The sequence below is a fragment of the Ostrea edulis genome, chromosome 8 (genome assembly GCF_947568905.1).
Source record: "Ostrea edulis chromosome 8, xbOstEdul1.1, whole genome shotgun sequence".
NCBI lineage: Eukaryota > Metazoa > Mollusca > Bivalvia > Ostreida > Ostreidae > Ostrea > Ostrea edulis.
In genome coordinates, this window is record NC_079171.1 from 47,092,595 (window position 1) to 47,115,956 (window position 23,362).

Here is a 23,362-nt window from a genome sequence, read left to right on the forward strand (position 1 = left end):
CAATAAATTACATTATATATGTACGTTGTATCACAAGCTAGATCATTTCCTTATGCACAATGTTTCCATGTCATATTCTCACATTCTGGTATTCAGAACTTCACAAACTGATATCTTGAATTTGAATTCTTGTAATGCAACTGACAAAGCTTTCAACAACATTGCCTTTGTAAGGCTCATTATTACACTTGCATTTTAAACGAACTTGGCATTAATTCAACTTTTGGTAATCGTACTTATACTCTAAGCGCACTTTCAGAAGATGAAATTCTTCAAAACCCTGCGTCCGCTTTAGACACATTTAATAGCAATGGGTCGAATGGATATGTGTTACCGTACCTATACTGGACTCCAAAACTACATAGAAACCCCTACAAACAAAGATACATTGCTGGATTCAGTAAGTGCTCTAGAAAGCCCTTATCTTTGCTCCTTACGAAAATATTAACAGCTGTGAAGGAGAAACTTCAAACTTACTGTTCGACTATATATGCCAGAAGTGGTGTAAATTAAATGTGGATTTTAAAAAAAAAACATCGAATTAACTTTAAATAATATTGATATCGCAAAACTTTTCTCAAATCAACAACATCAAAACCTATGACTTTTTTAACACTTTAAGTGACCATTCCAGAAGATAAATTAAAGACTACATTTTTGAACATTATAAAAAGTTGCTTCTTCAACAAAAATTGGAAAACGCAAATAAGCATATCTAGTGATCAGTTATCCAAACAATTGTTAAGCAGCCCTCTGATTCCACACACAAGTACTCTGAAGTTGAAATTAAAAAAAAATATGCTAGAGCTCCTCATTAACAATATCTCCCTGTTCTTTGTTGATCAGGTCTTCCAACAGTCTGTTGGAATTCACATGGCGCCATTTATATATTTATAGATTGAAAGCTATATAGTATGATTGGCAGCGTCACATTACCTCCTTTCCTTCATTTTATGGACCAACTGGTATCTGAAGTGTTTCATATCAATACTTAGTCATTCTTTACACACTGATTTATATTTTGACTTGGGACACTCTGATGAAAATATAAAGCTCAAGGTGGGTGTGAAACGTTGACACACAATGTAATCAGCATATTAATTTACCTCATATGACATTACAATTTATTTTTCGTTGACATTGGTAATATGTTTACAATAAAGTGTTAACATAAATTAATATCAGCGTAGATTTTGCAATATTATATGTATACGTTTGCTAGTTTTAGTTTACACAATAATTTTCATGTTCGATGGGAAATATAATATCAATGAGCCGATTATAGTCGTTTCATTATAGAGTGGATGTGTTCTAAAATGTGTTTTCGTCTTCTATTTCTTGAATTAGGATTTAGACCTGTCATCCCAAGAGCTGAATAGTGGTGGTATATGAGAATCGAGTAGTTATCCACAGATAGTATGACAGGCATTGTAACGAGAAGACGCACTGAACATGGTAACTAAACATTTGATATGTCAAAAATATTATTATAGAAACATTGGACCAATACTTTTTTTTCATTTTAAAATCAGTACGTTCACACTCAACACCTACGAGGCAAATATGGAGTAAATGCACTACATCACGTCATACAATGACGTCACACGGATTGTTAATCCCACCACTGGTGTATCCCGGGGTCCGTGTTTGTCCAACTCCTTTTATTTTATATTCCTTATAGGAGCTATGAGATTAATCACTGTTTGTTATCTTCACCTTTCACTCAACATGATCTAGCGTAAGACATGCCCTCAGAATTTGTTAAAGAGAATAACCAGATATTTTATGTACATCGATTACAGAAGACATGTAGTTATCTTTCGTGAAGATAAAAAAAACTGACGTTGCGGGAAATCACACATCAGCGAATGACCATACAATTTTGAGTCACACTCCGGGAATATGATACTGTTAAAATGATTGAAAAAGCGGACAATGTGTCAAAAGTGAATGGTGATATAGTGTATAAATGGTATAGATGATTTTCTTGCGGTAAAGCCTATATTGGATGATGAACGTCCTGGTAGAAAGCGAAACATTTGTGAAGGACTTGTCAAATGAATGAATAACGTTATGAACGTCACTGTTGCCGAATTATCGTATACCTTTGATGTTAGCTTCGGCACAATCTTTTCTATTAATACCTATTCAACATTTGGAAAGTGGAAGTGTTTCAACTCGTTACATACTTAGACGATAAATCTCGAAGGCGCCAGATGGTGTATGTGAACTGAGAGAATATTTTGAGAAATCGTTAAACATGACTCTTTGACGTTGTGTTTTTGAGGTAACGATGCATCGCCGCGAAAGAACATTTTGAAATTATATATCAGATATACAATGAAAAGTGAAGATAACGAACAGTGATCAATCTCAAAAATACTATACTATATGATCATCCCAGATCGATAAAATGAGTGATTTTAAATCCCATAATCTGTTGAAAATCATGTTTTATTGGTTATATGATTGATGAACTGATCATTGTTATCTTCCATTATAAATTCTATATGAATTATTGTAGGTGTTTGCGATACTCCACCAGCACCTTGTAAAATTCGAAGACAACAATTGAGGTAACATCTTCAAAATATCGTTTGCATAATGCATTATATTGGATCTGTTAATGTTTATACATGCAATATCACTATTGATGTTCGCTCTCTGGTGTAACGAACTTCGGAGAATTCATCACAATTAGCGCTATATTTACAGAGGTTAGTGCTACACTTTCCCCAAACATAACTAAATTATATAAAATGTTTACAAAATAAGTCCTACATGTACGGTATATAGATATTGTATTCCAATCTCGTATCGTAAACAATATGTGATGAGCATGTATATTACATACTTTCATACAACTGGTTATTTACACACGCATGCTTTGACCGAAGACTGTACTTTGCAATTAAAATCATAATTAATCTGTCATTTTCCCATCAAGTATACGTTTTGCACTACTTCTCCCTAAGTTAAATATGTTAAAAAACCAGAATTACTTTCTCACGACTATATACGTGTACTAAAAATTAAACACAAACGGATAGTTTAGATTTTTTGCAATAATTTTCCATAACTGAAATCTGTTGAAAATAAAAACCGCTAAATTACTTTCTCTGGATTAAATTTGCGTGTTTGTACTTAAAATTTAAACCGAAAAATTGTTGAAAAAAGTTTAGCTTTTGGCACTAATTTCCTGTAAGTGAAATATGTATTAAAAGCTAAATCACTTTCTGTCGACTAAAATTTTTATACCTGTACTTGGAATTTAAATACCAACAGGTAGTTGTTGAAAGAACAGGGATATCTTATTATGACGTTTTCCTACGAGAGTTCAAACATATCTATATTGAATATTCTTTCTAAAATGACTGTCAATTTAAAAAAAGACCCTACTCATAGTATATGAACATAATATGTTCATATAGTCTAATATAAACTATTAATAAGTATTGACTGACCGTGAGATATAACACCATTGATGAGTTACTAGTAGTTTCCTTACCAGCAAATCCTGGTGGAGATTTCAATAAATAAGTTTATTACTGATTACTCATAACGTCACATTTATAGAATTTTCCGACGTCTAGAAAAACAAATACATTAGTTAATCGAAACATTCCATCATATCCCAGTCAATGAATATGGGTTACCGTACCTAAACTGTATTCCTAAACTACATAACAACCCTTACAAAGATACATTCCTGGATCTAGTAAGTGTTCTACCAAGCCGCTATCGTTGGTCCTCATGAAAATATTAACAGCTGTGAAGGAGAAATCCAAGACGTACTGTGCGACTACATATGCCAGACGTGATGTGATTCTAAAAAAAAAAGTATAAAGAACGTTTAGTAAACTTGAAATCGCAAAACTTTTTTTTTTTCAAATCAACATCAAAACATTTTACTTTTCAACACTCTACACGACCATTCCTCACGATAAATTAAACACTAGACTTTTTGGCATAATAGACAGTTGCTTCTTCAACATAACTGGAAAACGGAAATATTCATATATAGTGATCAGTCATCCAATAAATTACTTTGTGAAACGAGTGTGACCAGTCGACAGGGGATGCTTACTCTTTAACTAGATTGATCACTGTTCGTTATCGTCATCTTTCATGAGTAATTAAAGATATCATCAATATTATAAAATGGGATAAAATTAATTTGAACGCTAAATATCATATTTTACATGATGCCGCAAAGTATTCTAAGCATGTATGTTCACATTTATAATGAACATAAAAACTAATCACACGTTTTTCTTTGGCAACTAAGGGTGAAAAATGTGTATTTATAGTCCACCGAGAAGGAAACACAAAAGCAGTAGACTGCAACATTCGCTCATTACATTTGAATATGGGCCACCAGAACTCAACCTTTACAAATATCTTGCTGAACAATCGTTTGCTTTGTGGAAAAAAAACAAGAGGGATATTCGCCTTAAGGAAAGACAGTCAACCATTAGATGGACTGATACTAATACATGGCGACTCAGAAAATGCGCAAGGTTTATCCATGGAGCTTTTTGATTTTGATCCTGAAACTACAACATTCAACACAGGTAGTGGTCCGCAAAAATGTGAGAAGAGGCATCCTGAATTTTAATGGAATTCTGTCTGTTGTATATTCGGTGATTTATTTGATTAACAGTTGCGTGATATCCCATTTCTGATTTCTATTTAAGAATAATAAGAAATTAAAAATGCATTGAAACCCTTTCTTTAAAACATCTCAAAATCTATAGTCTCAATGATTGTTTTCCTAATTTAAATTATGAACGGCATCAAATATATAATGATACATATACAGTGAAACTTCTCCAAACCGGCCCCTCAGAAAACCGGTTCTCCCTGAATATCGGCCGATTTTCAAAGTCCCGGCAGAAATCTTAACATTTCCTTACAAAGAAAGTCTTACAAAACCGGCCACCCCTGTAAACCGGACATCGGCCACTTTTGAAAGTACATTTGTTAACAAACATGTGTAATTTACCCTTAACATACCGGCCACTTTTTGAAGACAAGAAAAGTTTGGCCAGAGATTGTTCAATATTGTCCAGGTGTGAAAATTGACTGACAGACTGGCCAGGTGGGAAATTATCCACCGGAGGTGTGAAAAACACTAGTGACCTCTTTAATTTCTATTGTTTACCTGTGCTCACAAGGGTGATGATTGCCACTTACCTAATCCAAGAGACCCTTCCACGTTCAGTACAAAATGTTAAAACCAGTTAGGAACATAATGAATAAATACAGTATCAAACGCCATATTTTTACACCATACTATCATATGGATATAAGCGGTAGTTAATAAAGAACAAGCCCATGACTGTTAATGATAATTATTAAAAGATAGATTAATTTTCTTGGTTTCCATAGACTTAAAATTCCAAAGAAATATTCAAATTATAATTTCATATTTACTACTGTACTTTTTAAAAACGTCAAAACAAAATTGTTAATGACATAAGCGGTGAATGTAAACAGAGTTTTTATAGGTAAGAGGAATTCCAATAATAGGCCTCTGTGTCTTCTTTATGTATCCTGTTATAGATTTTCAGTTTTAAATTAGATGATTTCAGCGAGAATATTTCTTGTAATTCATAATTACCTTTAGGTACAAGCGGACTTATTTAATCTCCACCGATAATTGATCATATATCACCAGATCAAAGTTAACAGTACCTACTTTGTGAATATTGAGATAAAACGTCTATAATTGCTAAATCATGGGTATACCGGCCATCCCTCTAAACCGGCCGTTTTTTACTGTCCGAGAGCCGGCCGGTTTAGAGAAGTTTCACTGTATACGTGAAATTATCTCACGATATACCTGTACCTTTCTCACATATCTGTATCTGAAGTTGTATGCTATTCATTATAGTGGATACACACCATCTGAAGGAAAAGGACCATGTTGTTGTTTGTTATCTTGGGGTATCATTTTGGGAGGATAACGAGGTATGTATCAGTGTCACATAAAATACATTTATACCATTGATATAAACGTCAATGTAACTAAAATGAATTATTAAAAACCTGGAGAGCATGCAGCCTTAAATTTAAGTCTGAATTTTGACCAAAGGTTATGCCAATGCTTGTTTGATATTGGTTTTCGTGCTGCAGTAATTATGATTGTTTAATTGCATTATGAAATTATATACTGACCTGTTACTAAACAACCCGCGTGTAAATTACAAATGTGATCCTGTATATTGTTATTTATTGTACGATTAAGGTGGATTCACTTTCATGTCATGTGAAAGGTTTTTGAAAATTCTTTGATAATTCAAACTTCGTAGATGTTAGAAATCTTTCTTTTATAAAAGAGTTGTTCAATTGATACAATAAACATATGGTTGAGTCGGGTATATTCCGAAAAATAATATTCCTTGTAATCAACAAGATACAACAAAAAGTAGTTATTTCTTCCGAAACTACATTGATCAATATGCCCTGTCTTATATTTGTCGTCTCTGGTTCCAGATATCCATATCAAATACTCTTATAGCGTTCTTAACTCCATTAACGGATTCTTTTTTCGAAAATGTGTTTTTGCTTATATACGTCTGATATTTCAAAAATGCCTGCAACCTAAATATTTTCTTGGGTAAATAATTAGATTATAAGGCTACTGACAAATAGCTTGATATTGTAGGGGTTTTGAAATTCTTGTTTATTGTCAGCATTTCGAAAATTGTATGGTCGTTATAACGATCTAGTTTACCAATGAAACCTGTCATTGGGTCAAATGCTGTTTGACTTGTTCCATACCGATTGCCAGACAGTTCTTGGCACACTGATTTTGACTACAGATTACTCCGATTACCTGATCAAGATATCAGGCTCATGACGAATGTGACCGGTCGACAAGGGATGCTTACTCCTCTGAGGCACCTGATCCCACCTCTGGTGTTTGCCCAACCCTATTTTGTATTGCTTATAGGAGTTATAAGATTGATCACTGTTCGTTATATTCACCTTAAAATATGTATGACGTATATAATCATAATAAACTATGCTTAACGTCGTTAATCATATTATATAAGCACCTTATCCCACCTCTGGTATAACCAGGGATCAGTGTTTGCACTGGTCTTAATTTGATATAGCAGTTTAGAGATTGATCACGGTTCGTTGTTTTCACCTTTTCATTAAACTGTTTTACTTTGAAATAAATACACCCTGTTTACTTTGAATCATTAGTAACACGAGGATGGAACCACCTTAATGTGATAACTGTAAAATCAATGGTTTCATAAAATAATTACTTATATTCGCAAACAATTTCTAGCCTCATTAACCATAGTGAATATAAAACCCTTGATTTGAATAATTTAATAAATGACTGCTATATAATGATAGAATTAAGATTCTTTATTTATATGGCATCATATGCTATCAATAATAGTATTTCCCTTTTAATTATATGTAGATATTGATGAAGGGGGTGAGGGGTGCTGTTAAAGATGTCAACAAATCGAGTTTGTTTTTCGTCATTGAATCGGAAGACGACATTGAAAAGAAGAAAACATTGGTTAGGAATCGCTTCTCTTGCCTAGCTGCTAACGTCATCATAGCAAATGGGGACAAAAGCGCCATCTACGATGGATTGTATACCATATTGGAAAAAAAAAATGTCGAACTTTTTATCTGATATCGAAATGAAAGTTATGACACGACAAGTCGGTTTGTACAAGTCTCAGCTGAATATTCTCATGGAAAAACTTCATTTCAGAAACCATAAAACAACCTCAAAATTGACACATGCTTGCATCAGAAAAATCAAACGGTAAGTAACCTAAGCATTGAATTTATTAGAACGTGTATCATCCCAACTGTCCAAAAAGCCTCGATTTGTCTCTCTGATTAAATATAATAAGTTTGTTTACGTTTTAGATTGTCGTCTTCTTTATAGTAAATAACTAGCCTACATATGTAGGTTAATTTCTCCCGAACTTGATGCAGGGTATTCTAGAAATAAGAGAAATGGGTTGATACAATATCGCCCAAAGGGGAGATAGAGTATTTTTTAAAAAAAAACTTAATCTCATATAACACTCATACACAGGTCCGAAGTTTTAAAGGACAATTTGATTAGCTGAATATTTTGATAGGTGTATGTGTGTTGTTTTTCATCCATTCAAAGCGTATTCAGTTTCCATGCAATGTCGGGCGCGGGGTCTCAGTAGTACAACGTTCGTTTCGTAATAGGGAGGTCTTCAAATATTTAGCCCCGCCCTGTTGAAGGCCGCATCAAACCTCAGATATAAGGAATTGATTGCTCCTTTGCAAAACTCGGCGTTTAGACGTGAAAATCACGAGTCTTTGGATAAGATTTTGAAAACGGAGGTCCCTTGTCGTGATAGGCCTTAGCACGATAAAGAACACTCACTGCTATGGCCATGAGCGCTAATCGTAGGTCTAAATTTGTGGTACTTCATTTAAAACTGGTGACGTTTCAATGAGTGAAATTTTTTCGATGGGGCGTAAAGTAATAAATCAATCATTGCACAAACAACATCACGATTGTTATATTGTTGGACAGTATCCGCTTCATTACTCATTAAAATTGTGGAGATTTCATGTAAAACTTATACGGTACCAATTTTGATGCACCAGATGCGTATTTCGACAAATAATGTCTCTTCAGTGATGCTCAACCGAAATCTTTGAAATCCGAAATAACTATGAAGTTTTAGAGCTAAATATAGCCAAAATCAGCGTGCCGAAAAAGTGGAGCCAAATTCGTCAAAGGATAAGAGCTATGCATGAGGGAGATAATCCTTAATTTTGAAATGAATTTCTAAATTTTGTAACAGCAATTGAATATACGTCCGTATTTTCAAGCCAGTAACGAAGTACTTAGCTACTGTGCTGTACAGACCCTCGGGGACTAACAGTCCACCAGCAGAGGCCTCGACCCAGGGGTCATAATGTAAAACTTATACGGTACCATATCAAATATACGCTTCAATCCTTGTGTTTGTTGTACATAAATGGCGGTGTAAGGCATCTTGTGTTTTACTCTCGAATGTAGACTATCGGGATTTTTGTGAACCAAATAATGAAAGGTGAAGATAATGAACAAGTGATCAATGGCATAACTCCTACAAGGAATACAAAACTAAAAGTTGGACAAACACGGATCATTGGACATACCAGAGATGGGATCAGCTGCCGAGGAGGAGTAAACATTCCTGTCGACCGGTCATACCCACACTAATCCCTATATTTCGATAAGGATGAATAGTTGTATATTGTTTAACTTAATCAGGTAAACGGAATAATCCGTAGAAGATTGATTGATTGTATCTTGCTTAACGTCTCGCTCGACATTTTTTCACTCCTATGGAGACGTCACCAAGACGGGTTAAGGGCTTCAAATTCAGGCTTATCCTCGGCGCTTACGGCCATCCGTTTTTAAGGTCATATCCGAGGACCCGTGACATTCACACTTGATGCCGAGCGTTGGGCGATGGAACTGTCACAACCTGTTTTAACTACTTAGATCTGTCGCGGCCGGGATTCGAACCCCGGCCTTCCGCATGCGGGGCGAACGCTCTAACCTCTCGTCCACCGCGGTGGTCGTAGACAAAATCACTGTAAAGAACAGTCTAACGATCCGTATGAAACACATCAGACAACACTTGATGCGATTTCAAGTTCCTTTAGTAAGGTAAATTGATAAAGTAACCATATAATTTGCAAAATGCTGACTTTAAACGAGCCTGTTCAAATTCCTGTAATATCAATATATCAATTAGTATCCTGTCTCGACCTCATAAAATACAGAAAACTAGGCTATTGCCAGGAATATGACCGTTTTGCTATTTTGCATAAGTCACCATTTTGAATTCCCGATAGCCGATTGCCATATGTTATTTGTTAATATTTTTTTTCAATCTACGGATAAAACCTAAAAAAAAAAAAAAAAAAAAACAACAACATGTGAGGTAGAAAAAAGATATATCAGAGAAATGTATCATTAAGGTAGGTCCCTAGTCCAGGACATACTTGTGATTTCTCAAAAATTTAAGTTTAAATACTTGGATTGTTCATTTGAGGGTATGATAAAAACCAAAAAAAAAATGGGAGATTGTCAGTATAATGAGTACATTATGGTATTTTTATTACGTGTACCCCCATTTGTCAAACAGCAATATCAGAATTCATTGAAGAAGTCCTAGAATATGTCCATAAAACTTTGTTTGAGGTATGATGCTGCAATTTTTTTCCTCAAATATGACATACATATGTCTTACTAAATAATTAAAAGTGAAATTTTAACACAGTTTCATGTTTTTTTTAATAATGGTGGTACAAAATTGAACTCAATACAGGCCCTCGGCAGTCAAAAATACGGCATTGCAACACCACTAATATGAATATTTTAAAAATTTGACTTGTGATTTTTCATTCAAACTCACATATTATGTTCACACATGAATGCTTGATAAAATACATTTAAAAGTCTGCCCTTTCTCAGCATAATATTTTCACAGCATCTCAATTTATATTTACATTTTTTGGCCAAAATAGCCATTTTGAAGATGATTTTCGCATAATAGAAGATAACAAATATATAACAACATAACAAATATATAGCAAGTGCAGAATTTTTTTATTTAACTCCACAACTGCATTATTGCATATCATGATTTTTTTTTTATTTACAGATACTTTTAACATGAAATACCCCTGTATATCAATTAAACAAATATGTACCTCTGGTTTTATGTGTGAATTAGATGACAAAAAATGGAAAGAAAATTGGAGCCATAGTCTACTCAAATATAAGTGATTGAGTGTTATTGTATTCATTTTACTAAATTTAAACAAAAACATCCAGGTAAATGTAAAAATACGTTTGATAATAATAGTACGTGAACCAATGCCGGAGTTCGATCCGGACATGACGTCACGCTACTAGACCCCTACTTTAAAAGAAATGATTGTTATATATTAGAAAGAAAATTCCTTAAAGGGAAAGGCAACCCAACCCAGTTTTTTTTTTTACATAATAAATGATAAGATTAATTATATGATCAAGATTTGTCATATTATTTTGTTGATACATGGCCTAGATAAGCTTCTGTACTAATTTTAAAACGTTAAAATTGAAATTTCCGCCATCTATAGAGGCTGCCATGAAACTGAACTCGTTTGTATTCAAGACCACATAAATCAATAATTTTGACATCACACCGTCTATTCCGGTTTTCATGAGATTCTAAGATCATCAAAGATCCGCATGTTGTAGATTTTAAGAATACATTTTAAATAGGTGGATGTCTTCTTGTCAAACAGTTAATTACACTAATGCGAAGGGGAGGTGTGAAAAAAGTCCCCCCCCCCCCCGAAATTCCTGACCCAACAATGTTATTTGAAAAGGAAATACTATATAAACTGTGGATCCATCATTTGCGTAATGACAAGTTGAGGTTTGAGACATGTACATGTATGAAGAAACGAGTACCACCTGCCTGGTCTGCGACTCGACTGAACGTCTTATTTTCTTAAATTCCTCTTTCCAAAGAACGGGCTCAAATCTATACGACTTCAAACTTAACTGTTCGTGACTTGTCATATTTACAGTGCTGCTGATAAAATAAACCGGAACCGACGGTGTTACGTAATAAATTAAATTTCAATGACCGTTCTCTTAGCGGCGGGTAATTTAAAATATAAGATAGATTAATATTGATTTAATTGTTAAGCAAATATTTTTGTTGTTAAAGACTGTCATTTATGATATCAGTAAGTAATACTTTATTAATAAATAACAATGTGGTTAGGGTTACCTTTCCCTTTAATCACGAAATGAGCACAGTTACGCATACTCTATCAAGACAGATTTTCATGAAAATTAATTTCAATATCCTTTCAGTGGAAAACCATTTGGAGTCATTGGATATAGGCTTTGTGGTGACACTTTGTGTATCTTAGAAATCGAACAAGCTGTAACACAGAACGAAAAGCAAATGGTACCAATTAGGAAATTCATCAAAGAGAATTTTGTTGGAAAGGTCATATTTCACACAGTAAAAAGTTCGTCTTTTCATCCACATTGCAATGTCAAATGTGGAGGTTATCTGTTAAACAGAAATGAAGATAACTGTAGGAGCGGCACGATAGGAATATTTGGCGAAATGCGACGCACTCGTCCCGAAGATTTGTCAGTTAGTTCAGAGGTGGTTGTTTTGTCTTCAGGACATATCATTTCTGATGGAGAAATTGCAAATATTTCTGTTAATGATGACATCAAGAGGATTGGTATATGCATCTGGCCAATTGTGAAAGATAAGCATAGTTCAAATTTGCATGACGTATCGGTTGTCTTGTTAAATAATTCTGTATTAACAAAACTGCAAAGAAGCATTCTGAAGAAAAATGTCATTGTTGATGAACTCTCGAGGGCAGTTCTGACATACCGAAAAGTTTTCAAATACGGAGCAACAACAGGAAAAACAGAGGGATTTATCCAAAAGATCGATGATTTTGAGATTTTTGGTGGTGACGTAATGATCATTGTGCCGAAGGCCACTGATGATGAGGACAGGAAATTCTCAGATGAAGGAGACAGTGGAGCTATCGTATTAACCAAGATAGGAAATGAACATCATGCTATCGGAATGGTTTATGGAGATCAGTTGGATCTTCCGCAAGCAGAGTGCGCAAGCGCAAGCAACGAATCTATTGCAATCGGGTTGAAGAGAGCAGTGGATCGTTTTAAAAGTCAAACAGGGGCGGTTATTGAATTCGATGAAATATGAAATCAGTTTTAATGTCCTTCAGTACTGAAAGGTCACAAGATTTATATCTAGTTCAGTCTTCTTTACCCTGCCTAAGGCTTGATTGATTTAATATTGTTTAATGTCCTGCTCGAGAATATTTCACTCATATGGAGACGTCACCACTACCGGTGAAGGGCTGCAGAATTTAGGCCTATGCTCAGCGCTTACCGGCTGTTGAGCAGGGAAAGATCCTTATCCGAAGGACCCTAATGGCTATGTAGGCACTAGATCAATGTTCATTATATCTGCGGAAATATACGTTAGATATTTGTGAATTGCCCCTGCCCTGTGCAATTCTCTTAAAGAAGTTAGCTCCTTAGCTTTTGAGCACAACGGCACAGGATGCAACAACTAAGTATTCAAGGGTTCAATACTGATCCCATTGGTGCAAATATATTACACATTTATTACTAAACCCTTTTCAGTTGAGAAAAAAGATGTGTGAATGCAAATTTGGAACGGGTTTGGCAGTGAGTATTTTTTGTGGTGAAAGGATTGATCAAAATGTTTTAAATCTGCATGATTCTACAGTTTCTGTTTCATCCAATATATCTTCTACTTTAGAACTTATATACGTGTATTTCAGTTTCACAATTTATGATACAAATAGTTGAGATTTGGAACTAATTAAAATGTTGTAATTTAGTGATTTAATTTGGTCGATATATTTTTTTTTCAAATAAAACACCAATTCGTATGAAAGTTTGAACAATTTACTGGACAGTTTGTATAAAAAACAGTATTTTTGCGAGTAATTTAGAATTGTGATCTCTAAGCCTCACTTTTTAAAGTTCCATTCTAGAATTTAAGACAAGACCTTGATAATAATGTGAAATTTTAGAAATTGACATTACTCCTAATATGTCTTTTAAAACGCAAATTTGATAACGTGAAATTCTTCGTACATATATATTAAGTGCAGAAAGGTCATTATTTATTTCCATTTCTAGTATCAAACTTTTTTGATCTGTCGTATTAGAATACACGATTTTGTATCTATTTTATGTAATGATGGGTTTGTGTTGCTTATGCTGTGTTGACATCAACATGCAAATTGAACATATCTCGAGTATATTTTAGGTGCAAAAGGTCATGTTTAGAACACTGTAACTCAATAATAAAAATTGCGACCCAAGATATCCTTTTTAATTTCCCTACTCCCCTTCAATGTAGAAATACAAAATACACCTTCCAAGATTTGACAGTGCTCCAAATTTCACGTGTGAACCTCTTTAAACGAATTATAGAAAAAAATGGAAATGATCATTCTTTGTAGCGGAAGGAATTCTTATTGATATACATGATTCTACGATTTATAATTCATCAAATATGTGTTATACATCCATTTATGGCGCATGACATGTACTATAGTAATTCAAGTTTGAAATGTACGTAACAAATAAGACTCAGATGTTGTAAATTTATGAATATGCGTGATGTACATGTATTTTCTCAAGCAGAACACTCATTCATAAAACTGTCTTTCTTACAAATGTAATTAAGCCGATAATGAAGTCGAGTTCATGCACAATATGTTATTTTTGTTTTCTTTGTGTTTATTTTTTAATCGAGCTAGAACTGAAATTGCCCCTTGTCATGCGTTTTTAATATTTAAAAAACCTTCAGTTGCTATTTGAACTGTAGTTTGTTATTATACTTATGTCCTTTCTATGTATTTAATTATCCCTATGGTTTGTTTTAAATTGTTACATGTGTTATTATTATTATTATGTTATACCGATCTAGTTTGCCTATACAACCTATCATTGGGCCAAATACTGGCTGACGTGTTTCATGCCGATTATTAGGCCGTTCTTGGTACAGTGATTTTGACTACGGATAACTCCGTTTACCTGAACAAGATATCGGGCTCACTGCGGGTGTGACCTGTCGACATAGGATGCTTACTCCTCCTAGGCACCTGATCCCACCTCTGGTATATTCAGGGGTCCGTGTTTAACCCAACTCTCTATTTTGCATTGCTTTCAGGAGTTATGGGATTGATCACTGTTCGTTATCTTCACTTTTCGTTAAGGTAATTATATCATGACATTAGGCGCTATATATTAATTATATAATTATGCATATTAATTCTGACTCTATGAATAGTCTATCCACATGAATATGCACATCGGTTTTATATCATTTTTCTCTCTCACATTTGTAAAGCCCTTTAAAGAACTAAAGTTGATAGGGCGCTATATAAATATTTTAATTACAATTTCTTTAAAATTCTAATTCCGGATGTGCGTTTTAGAATTTCGATTTTTGGTCTTAATAAGATACACAGTATGGTTTAGAATTATAACACTGTACTATAATGATTGTGTTTAACCAGTTGACATGTAACGAGGTTTCGGATGCTACATATGTATATTTGATCCATATTTTTTGGCTGAGTGACAAGGTAAAACTTTTTAAGACAAATGTAATCCCTATTATTTGTATGTTCATAGATAATGTAACTTACAATGATTATGCAGATCAGAATACATATATATAGCTGTGACTGATGAAATAAGTAGCACTTAGATTTTTTTCATATGAATTGTATGTTTGCTTAATGTGGTTTGACATATATTGTAAACGAATAATATGATTGTAATGTTTGATTGGTTAAACGCAAACTTGGTCTACCACTGTTAATCAATAACTAGATATATGCATATAAACTACCCTTCCAATTCTATTCAAATTTAGTCTGACGCATCTCTGAGACAAGGGGTCATAAAGTGTAAATTTCAGGACTTCTGACCTCGTTCCATTAGAGGTGGGGCAAATACCTCCAAGTATGGATCACTTTCAAAAACGTTCTTCACTATAACTGCCCATCTATAAGGGGAAAAAACCATGAACACGTCTACCAAAATTGAAAATTCCATGTCTCCCGAGGCAGAGGTTCTAATTCCAGGGCGAGGCTAAATCTGTCTTTCTGTTTAAAACATTTAGATAACATATTTAATGTTATTAATACTAAATTAAAACTTAATACACATATTGAAGGAGCGGATAGTCCTTTAGCAGAGTTGTGAATTGCGGGATCCAAGGAGAAAGGTTTTTGTTCCAAAATGGGGCCAAAATAGCTATAGTGATTAAATGTCTTAACAATTGAATATTTTAAAATCTATTCTTGATTACAACTCTTTATATTCTTTTCGAATTTGGCATAACGTGTTTTTGCGTCAATTTCCAAGACCTGTGTACCTCCATGGTTTTATGGGTGGGACAAATTTTGTCAAAATGTACGAATTTTCAAAAATATTCTCTTCTTTAAGAACATCTAAAACCATGGTCATGTAGAGCAGGAAGACAGCTGTTAAAAATTGTAAATTTCATTATTCCAGGCGAAGAGGTTCTGACTCCAGGATGGGTCCAAACTTCATAGTGCTCATGTGTAAACTATTTAAATACTACCTCTTAATGCTACTAATACGGGATAGAAATTGAATATATATCTAGAAAAAGCAGCCCTTTACCAAGATTGTAAATTTCATGACCCCAGCGGTTCCAAGGCTGAACCAAAATTATAGTTACTAATGTCTGTATCATTTGAAAGGCTTCTCTAAGTTACTAATGCTGCAGAGAAAGTAAATGCATATAAAGGAAAAGAAGACAGTGGATGTAACACAATTCTGAATTGAATAACATCAGGGTTCCGATTCTAGGGTCGGTTCAAAATAGTCATATAGTGCATGTAATCATATTATATAAAGTATTTCATTAGTGAAGGAACTTTTGAGTTGTATTATATATGGAATAGAAAGCGTAGAAACCGCCAGTTATAGGTACATATATTATAAACAGTTGATTGCTATTTTTCTTCCTCCACCAATGTTTTCTTCATAATATATGTAAACGTCCCATATTCATATTTCCTTATGTGAAAACATAGTCATACCTCTCTCAAAGAGCATCGAAATGGATATATTTTTTTTATTATACAGAATCGGATCAAGTTTCTAAGTTGTTCGTATTATAGAGATATCATGACGTCATATCTGTATAACAGGCGTCGCCGATATCGTATAACGTACCCAATATAATTGTTTCTTGTCTAAATTACCTCCATTATCACCATGTAGGGACCTGTGTTTACTGTGTTATTTGCTATGACATACAACTATTATGTAAATAATTACATGTATGTTTTGAATGCTGTTTTGTTGTATATTATTGTATAGTAGTAAGTAGATATACCAATTTGAATTAGGATTTTGGTGGGAAATATAAGTGAGTAAATATACCTATTTAATTGTATTGATAACCTTTTAGTTTGGTCAATGCTGTAGACAATTCCCTGGTAATCCCTGCAGCTGGCCATGCAGGTGTCAGGTGGCATGTTATGTTATTTTCCCAATTCTTAGGAGCTGCGGTTTTTCTGTAGCTGGCTATGTAATTCCAAACTTTTCCATTGTCTAATATCAACCCTCCAAATGTTAATATCCAATAGAAATTGATCTTCATGATCACGTGATATGATGCAGGTCTTTAAGTGATCATTGAATATTTGATCATTCTCACTTTACCAACTGTTGTAGCATAAAATTTCAGCATACCAGCCACCACCGCCACCCCAGCTTTCCACCCCTACTTACATTTACATGACTAATCTTTATTTTAGATGTGCCATCTTTTTGCTGTATACTTTATGTAGTTTGTATTTTTGTGCAAATACATTGTACAGCTGTAATGTTAGGGGATCGGCATATTGTAATATCATTTCACATTGTGTGATTAGCTGTTAGTCTGATTCCCTATTATGGTTTATATATTTTTCATGATTTTCGTCATTTTCAATAAATGAAATTTTTCATCACTACATTAGTGTCGACCTAATTGATCCTTACTCAGCTGCTGTGAGATTGTGCAGCATGAATCAGCATAAATTGTCTCTAGTTTCTCCATGTAGATTTTTATCATCCATGAGTACATTATAGTTTCGTGATTCTCCCCAATTCATCAATCTTGTATATTGTTTAAAATCGATGATGTATTCAAGTGTTATTAGATAGGTGATGATTCTTTACAACTAAGGAATATACTTTTAATGCTGACACAATGCAATACTTTGTATTGAATTTCATTTTACATGTATTTTGAAGTGAAGTTTTGCTAATAAACATTTATAAAAACCTTTTTATCTTTCATGACATGATTAGTTGGATGTTCGTAGTACAAAGGGTGATGAAGCCAAATACCATTACTTTAGCATAATCCCATGTCGCCACAGAATTAAAAAAACGTCTATAATCTAACATGACTGAAACATCGCTGAGTGTAAAACGCAACCTTTACAACCGGAAACGTCACAGGATTCAAAATATACTGTATATCACAATAGTTAATCAGCTTTACAATTACTGTGACTGAAAGATGTACTCTCAATCAATGTCAAGGCATTCCCAAAGAAGGGCGTCTGCAAAGGGGTGGCAGGAACGAGGGTTTCCGCCCTAAGTTTGCAAAAATATAATTTATTACATACAGAATTAGAAAATGTCTTACGGCGATATCCAGTGGCGAATTTAAAAGGGGCGCAGCAGTCCCCCCCCCCTAAAATGTTGAAATGAAAGGTAAAGCGTGGTATATTGTTTAGCAGTGGCAGATATGGACCTTAGTGTGGAGGGAGGGGGTTGAGGCCCCCTCCCTGACCGTAATTCCTGGACCCGCCCCTAATATCTGTTCATTGGAGTGAACGGCGATATGTGGTCAATGGAGCGGCAAAGTGAAGGATGTACATATGTGTACCTATACATAGCGGGTGTAAACAATAAACGAGGTATTGATAATGGTTCATTGCTGTAAGTGCGGGTTTGTTGCATATTGTTCATTGTCTAATCAATTGGTTGATCGATGTTTGTAAGTTTTAAAGCAAGGTTGTAAGTCATTAAAAATATTCCTGCATTTCAATCTCAAAAAATGAAGGGATTAATAAGTATCAATTAACCTGTTAATTATAAACTTTGTAAGTGTTGTTTCGGCAAGAGGAATTCAGAACCGCGTTCTTTTTAACCCCTTGGTTTAAACCACACGCATGGACCCGTACATTATGACGAGATAACCATATAAAATATTATATATTTCTTAACTATTGTGCGGTATTTTAAAAGAAAACAAATCGTATTGAAATCATCGGTTCATATACAGGTACATCAATTACACTAAACGTAATATTTATCAATTTTTTTTTATTTTAATTTTCCCCGTTATTTTTAGGCAAAAGATCTAATCGTAAAACAAGCAAACAGACAACATTCTCTACTCCCAAGTTCATTTTAGAAAAAAAACTAAATGTATGATTATCATGTCGATGAAGCTTTCTACCTAAATTGCGAAATGCATGGGTCAGGGGTTCAGGTCCGTGGGCAGGTCCAACATGACCACCTAGTGAAACTATATTAAATTGTAGAAAATCAGGATTAACGCCCTTGAGCAAGGTCAATATGGCCACATAATGAAAATGTATCAAAAAAGGGAATATTATGCACAAAAAACTATATTGAGGCTGATGTGCAAATGTGACTCTCCCTGTATGGGTTATTTATGGGTTCTGATACTCAGGTGACCATTAAGGTCCGCGTACCTCTTGTTGAACGTTACATACAGTATTACTATACGTCCTAGAGAGTAAACCGCTGTTACGGGGTCATTGAAATTTTCATTCAAAGACTTCCTGCTTCACATAACTATGTACTTATGTCCCCAGCTTCACACAACCATGTATTTGCGTTTCCTGCTATGCAAAGCCAAGTATATATTTTTTCTTTCAGATGTTTGGAACTAGAAAAGAGGATTTTACAATTGGTCATCTTTGGCAATTTTTGCCCTCCCCTGTGGCTCAGGAATGAAAATGAGTATTGTAAATGGATAAAACGTCGTCGATATATCTTAATGTAAAGGCTACAGCCAAAGATTTTTTTTCTTCTCATGTAAAAGCTTTTGAATAAATTCTACTTCATAAGAATACAAAAAGAGGCAAGCTAATAATGAAGCACAAGATATGACTTAATCAGTATCATCTGTTGTGGATATTCCACCATGAACAAATTAAGATGTAACAAGCTAAGACTGAAACATATGCTTAGTTCATCTTTCTTTAAGTCATTACCTTCAGTTACAAAAATAACGCAATCACTGTATATCACCACCAATGACAAACCCATTATCATTGTCACAATCTGTGATAAAGGCATGGAAATAATCCCTCGCTGCAAACCGTTCTTTGAAGAAAGATCAAGAGTATGTGCAAATAAGTTTATTATCGTGCTCACTGATATAGCAAGTAACATCTACACTCATACACACGCATACACACAACAACACACATACACACAAAAACAAAACAAAAATATAACAAAACAACAAAAAATATGAATTTACAGACGATTACATGTGTACCCGACTAAAGCTAGATGTTACGTTATGTTGCCTTATGTAAGAAAACCAGCAGACTTGTCTCTCGAATTCGAAATACGTTACACAGGATGGCGAAACAAAATACGTTGACTAAAGAGTTACCACACTTTACACAACAGTCGTTGGCTGTATTCATACACGTGGTGACACTTTGTCCATCACTCGCTCAACGTTTCTGTAGCCGTAAACGTATTTCCTGTATTTCTATAGGTCGTTCTCCAAACTCAACTCTCTTCAAATATCTCAGAACGCCATGTTATACATGTTGCGAGCACCTGCTCGAGCCATACAATAACACACACAGCTGGTCACCTATAATTACACAGTAACAGTCGAGGTTTTTACATATACATTATATACTGAAAACTTGCGCATGTCGGGTATATTGTGTAATACAAATAAACTGGTTACATAAATTTAAATAGAGTAGCAAAATTTCCTAACGTAAACAAAAATAAACAGTTCACACTCACCACTGTCGAAATGCTCAAAATTGTGTTCTCATTTTCCACACAGGAACATCATTCGAACACCCGTGCAAAATTTACATACAACGCAGGCCCAGTAAACCACAAAGGTAAAACTCTTGACCACACAGGTCAATCATTTTCTCACATTGGGAGGACACACCTTCCCACTTCCGCGGCCTGGTCAGAACTAACACGTAAGCATTTACAAACCGGTTTGACAGCCGTGACCAACTATCCGTAACGATTATATGATGAGAACAAACTATGGAACGCCATAACAAGCATAATAAAACAAACTCAAATTGTGACAATCATCATCGTCATTATCACCATCGTCGTCATCGTCATTATCATCATCGTCATTATCATCATTATCATCATCGTCATTATCATCATCGTGCTTATCATCATTATCATCATCGTCATCGTCATCATCGTCATTATCATCATCGTCATTATCATCATTATCATCATCGTCATTATCACCATTATCATCATTATCATCATCGTCATCATTATCATCATCATCATTATCATCATTATCATCATCGTCATTATCATCATTATCATCATCATCATTATCGTCATCGTCATTATTATCATTATCATCACCGTCATCATCGTCATCGTCATTATCATTATCGTTATTATCATCATTATCATCATCGTCATTATCATCATTATCATCATCGTCATTATCAAAGTTCCGGTAGTGTATATCTCATGGTCAATATCGTTGTTTATTTATGTTGAATAGGAATTATGGAGTATACACAATTAACATCTAGTTAGGGATACGCTTATTACTAACTTGTATTATCGACAAACACGAATCGGGATAAAATGGATAGCGATTGTTTTTTCGTCACTTATTCAGCAAAGAAGGGAAAATGTTGTTTGGAAGAGGCTTCTAAGATATTTGGTTCAGTGTTAAATAGGTTGGTTGGTTGGTTGTATATTGTTTACCGTCCCACAAGAGAATATTTCACTCCCATGGAGACGTCTACATCGCCGGTGAAGGGCTGCATTTAGGCCTATCTTCAGCGCTTACGGCATTTGACCAGATAGGGATCTTTATCGTGTCACACATGTTGTGATACAGGGCTTTGGTTTTCGTGGTCTCATCTGAAGAACCATCCCACGTGATCCATTCCTGCACCATTGAATAGTCTCTATGAAGCTATTCATTAATTTCTGCCTTCAAATAATTCACGATTGGTACGATATATATATAGAAAACTATTTTAAAAAGTAACGCCTGAGGATTATGAAATGAAAGCGCTTGCGTTAAAATTTTAACTTTGTGTACTATTTATTTTATTTCTTTTAATATATTATACCAGACACTGTGGTTTTTAAATAAAAAGAAAAACAATTTGGATACAAATGGCCTGGAATATATCTTATATATACATGTATATTCTATAACTACATTACTCTTTGATGGTTCTTCGTATAAGTTGAGTTTTACCTGATTCAGCGAGCATCGGACCTAAGACAATAACTGCTCCTTTCATTGTTAAGATCATCAAAGGTGAAAGTCACAGGCGTTTTGCGTAAAACATTTGCTACTACAATTATACATCCATAAAGGGCCTTCACTGTTACGGTCTTAATGTAGATCGATCTTCGTGTGAAGTCGTAATTTTTTGCAAAAATATTTATTAAATTAAACGTTGCGCATGATAGAAGTATATCTTTCAGAGGAATTTTATTCACCATATAGAATACCAAAAAAAAAATGGAAATCTATTGATAGTTAAAAAGTTCATATTTTCATCAATTATTTACAATAAAAAAATATGTTGTCAAGGACAATAACTCCTATGTTGCTATTTCTTCTTTCGTACATATGTATGTCATTCATACAATATTTTCCCAAATAACCACAATTAATTCTACTTATTTATAAATAAACAGTGTTTATAAACAGTTGACATTAGAAATTTATCATTTTAACATTTTTTTTTTATTATTCTGTTTTAGTAAATTGTGTGCTTGTCTTATCTTGACCTATACCTCTGTTGTTGTCTGACATCTTATAAAAGGTGACAAAATACACATCTTCTTTGATTATTAATTATATTAAACTATAATGAGTGGACATTGATATAGTTGTTTTCACTTTCAGCCACGAATATGGATTAGTCACATGGTGGAAATACCTTAGCGCCATGTATACGTCAAATATTGTCGCACCATGACTTTAACATCAAATGCCCGGCTATTCGCCAAGGAAAGGTCACTTACTTACTGAATCCTCTATGTGTATGTCTAGACATAAGGAGGCTTCAAGGTATCTCCATTGGTTCCTGTCCTGCGCTGCCTGCCCTTTGGTATTCCAGTTTTATCCAATCTCTTTCGGTCACTACAGTTCTTCTCCAAGTCCCTTTCTTATACGGTTTCCCGGGTCTTCTCTTTTCAGACGGTACCCATTTCATAGCAGGGGTGGATATATCTGGGAAATGTACTAAGAATGAATGAAGACAGCATTAAACGTCAGTATCCATAACCAAACCTGAGACCGAAGCTAGCGCTCTAACGTAATCAATATCAAGATCTGTAACACAATGACAATAACTAGTCTGTACGTCCAGACTGTTCAGAGGGCGGTATCTCCGGAGTAAAACCCACAACATAAGTTTGATAGACAGCACATGATTAATTAGA

At 34.4% G+C, this 23,362-nt stretch overlaps 1 protein-coding gene across 1 annotated transcript; it reads left to right on the forward strand.

The window, feature by feature from the left end:
* The first annotated feature begins 931 nt into the window (after positions 1-931).
* On the forward strand, positions 932-17,946 carry LOC125661377 (uncharacterized). Its single transcript, XM_056146310.1, has 7 exons — positions 932-1,059; positions 1,348-1,455; positions 2,525-2,576; positions 4,311-4,574; positions 5,897-5,973; positions 7,751-7,804; positions 11,903-17,946. Exons 5-7 carry the CDS (start codon positions 5,927-5,929, stop codon positions 12,786-12,788), a joined length of 987 nt encoding a protein of 328 aa, XP_056002285.1. The 5' UTR covers positions 932-1,059; positions 1,348-1,455; positions 2,525-2,576; positions 4,311-4,574; positions 5,897-5,926; the 3' UTR covers positions 12,789-17,946.
* Positions 17,947-23,362: the final 5,416 nt, after the last annotated feature.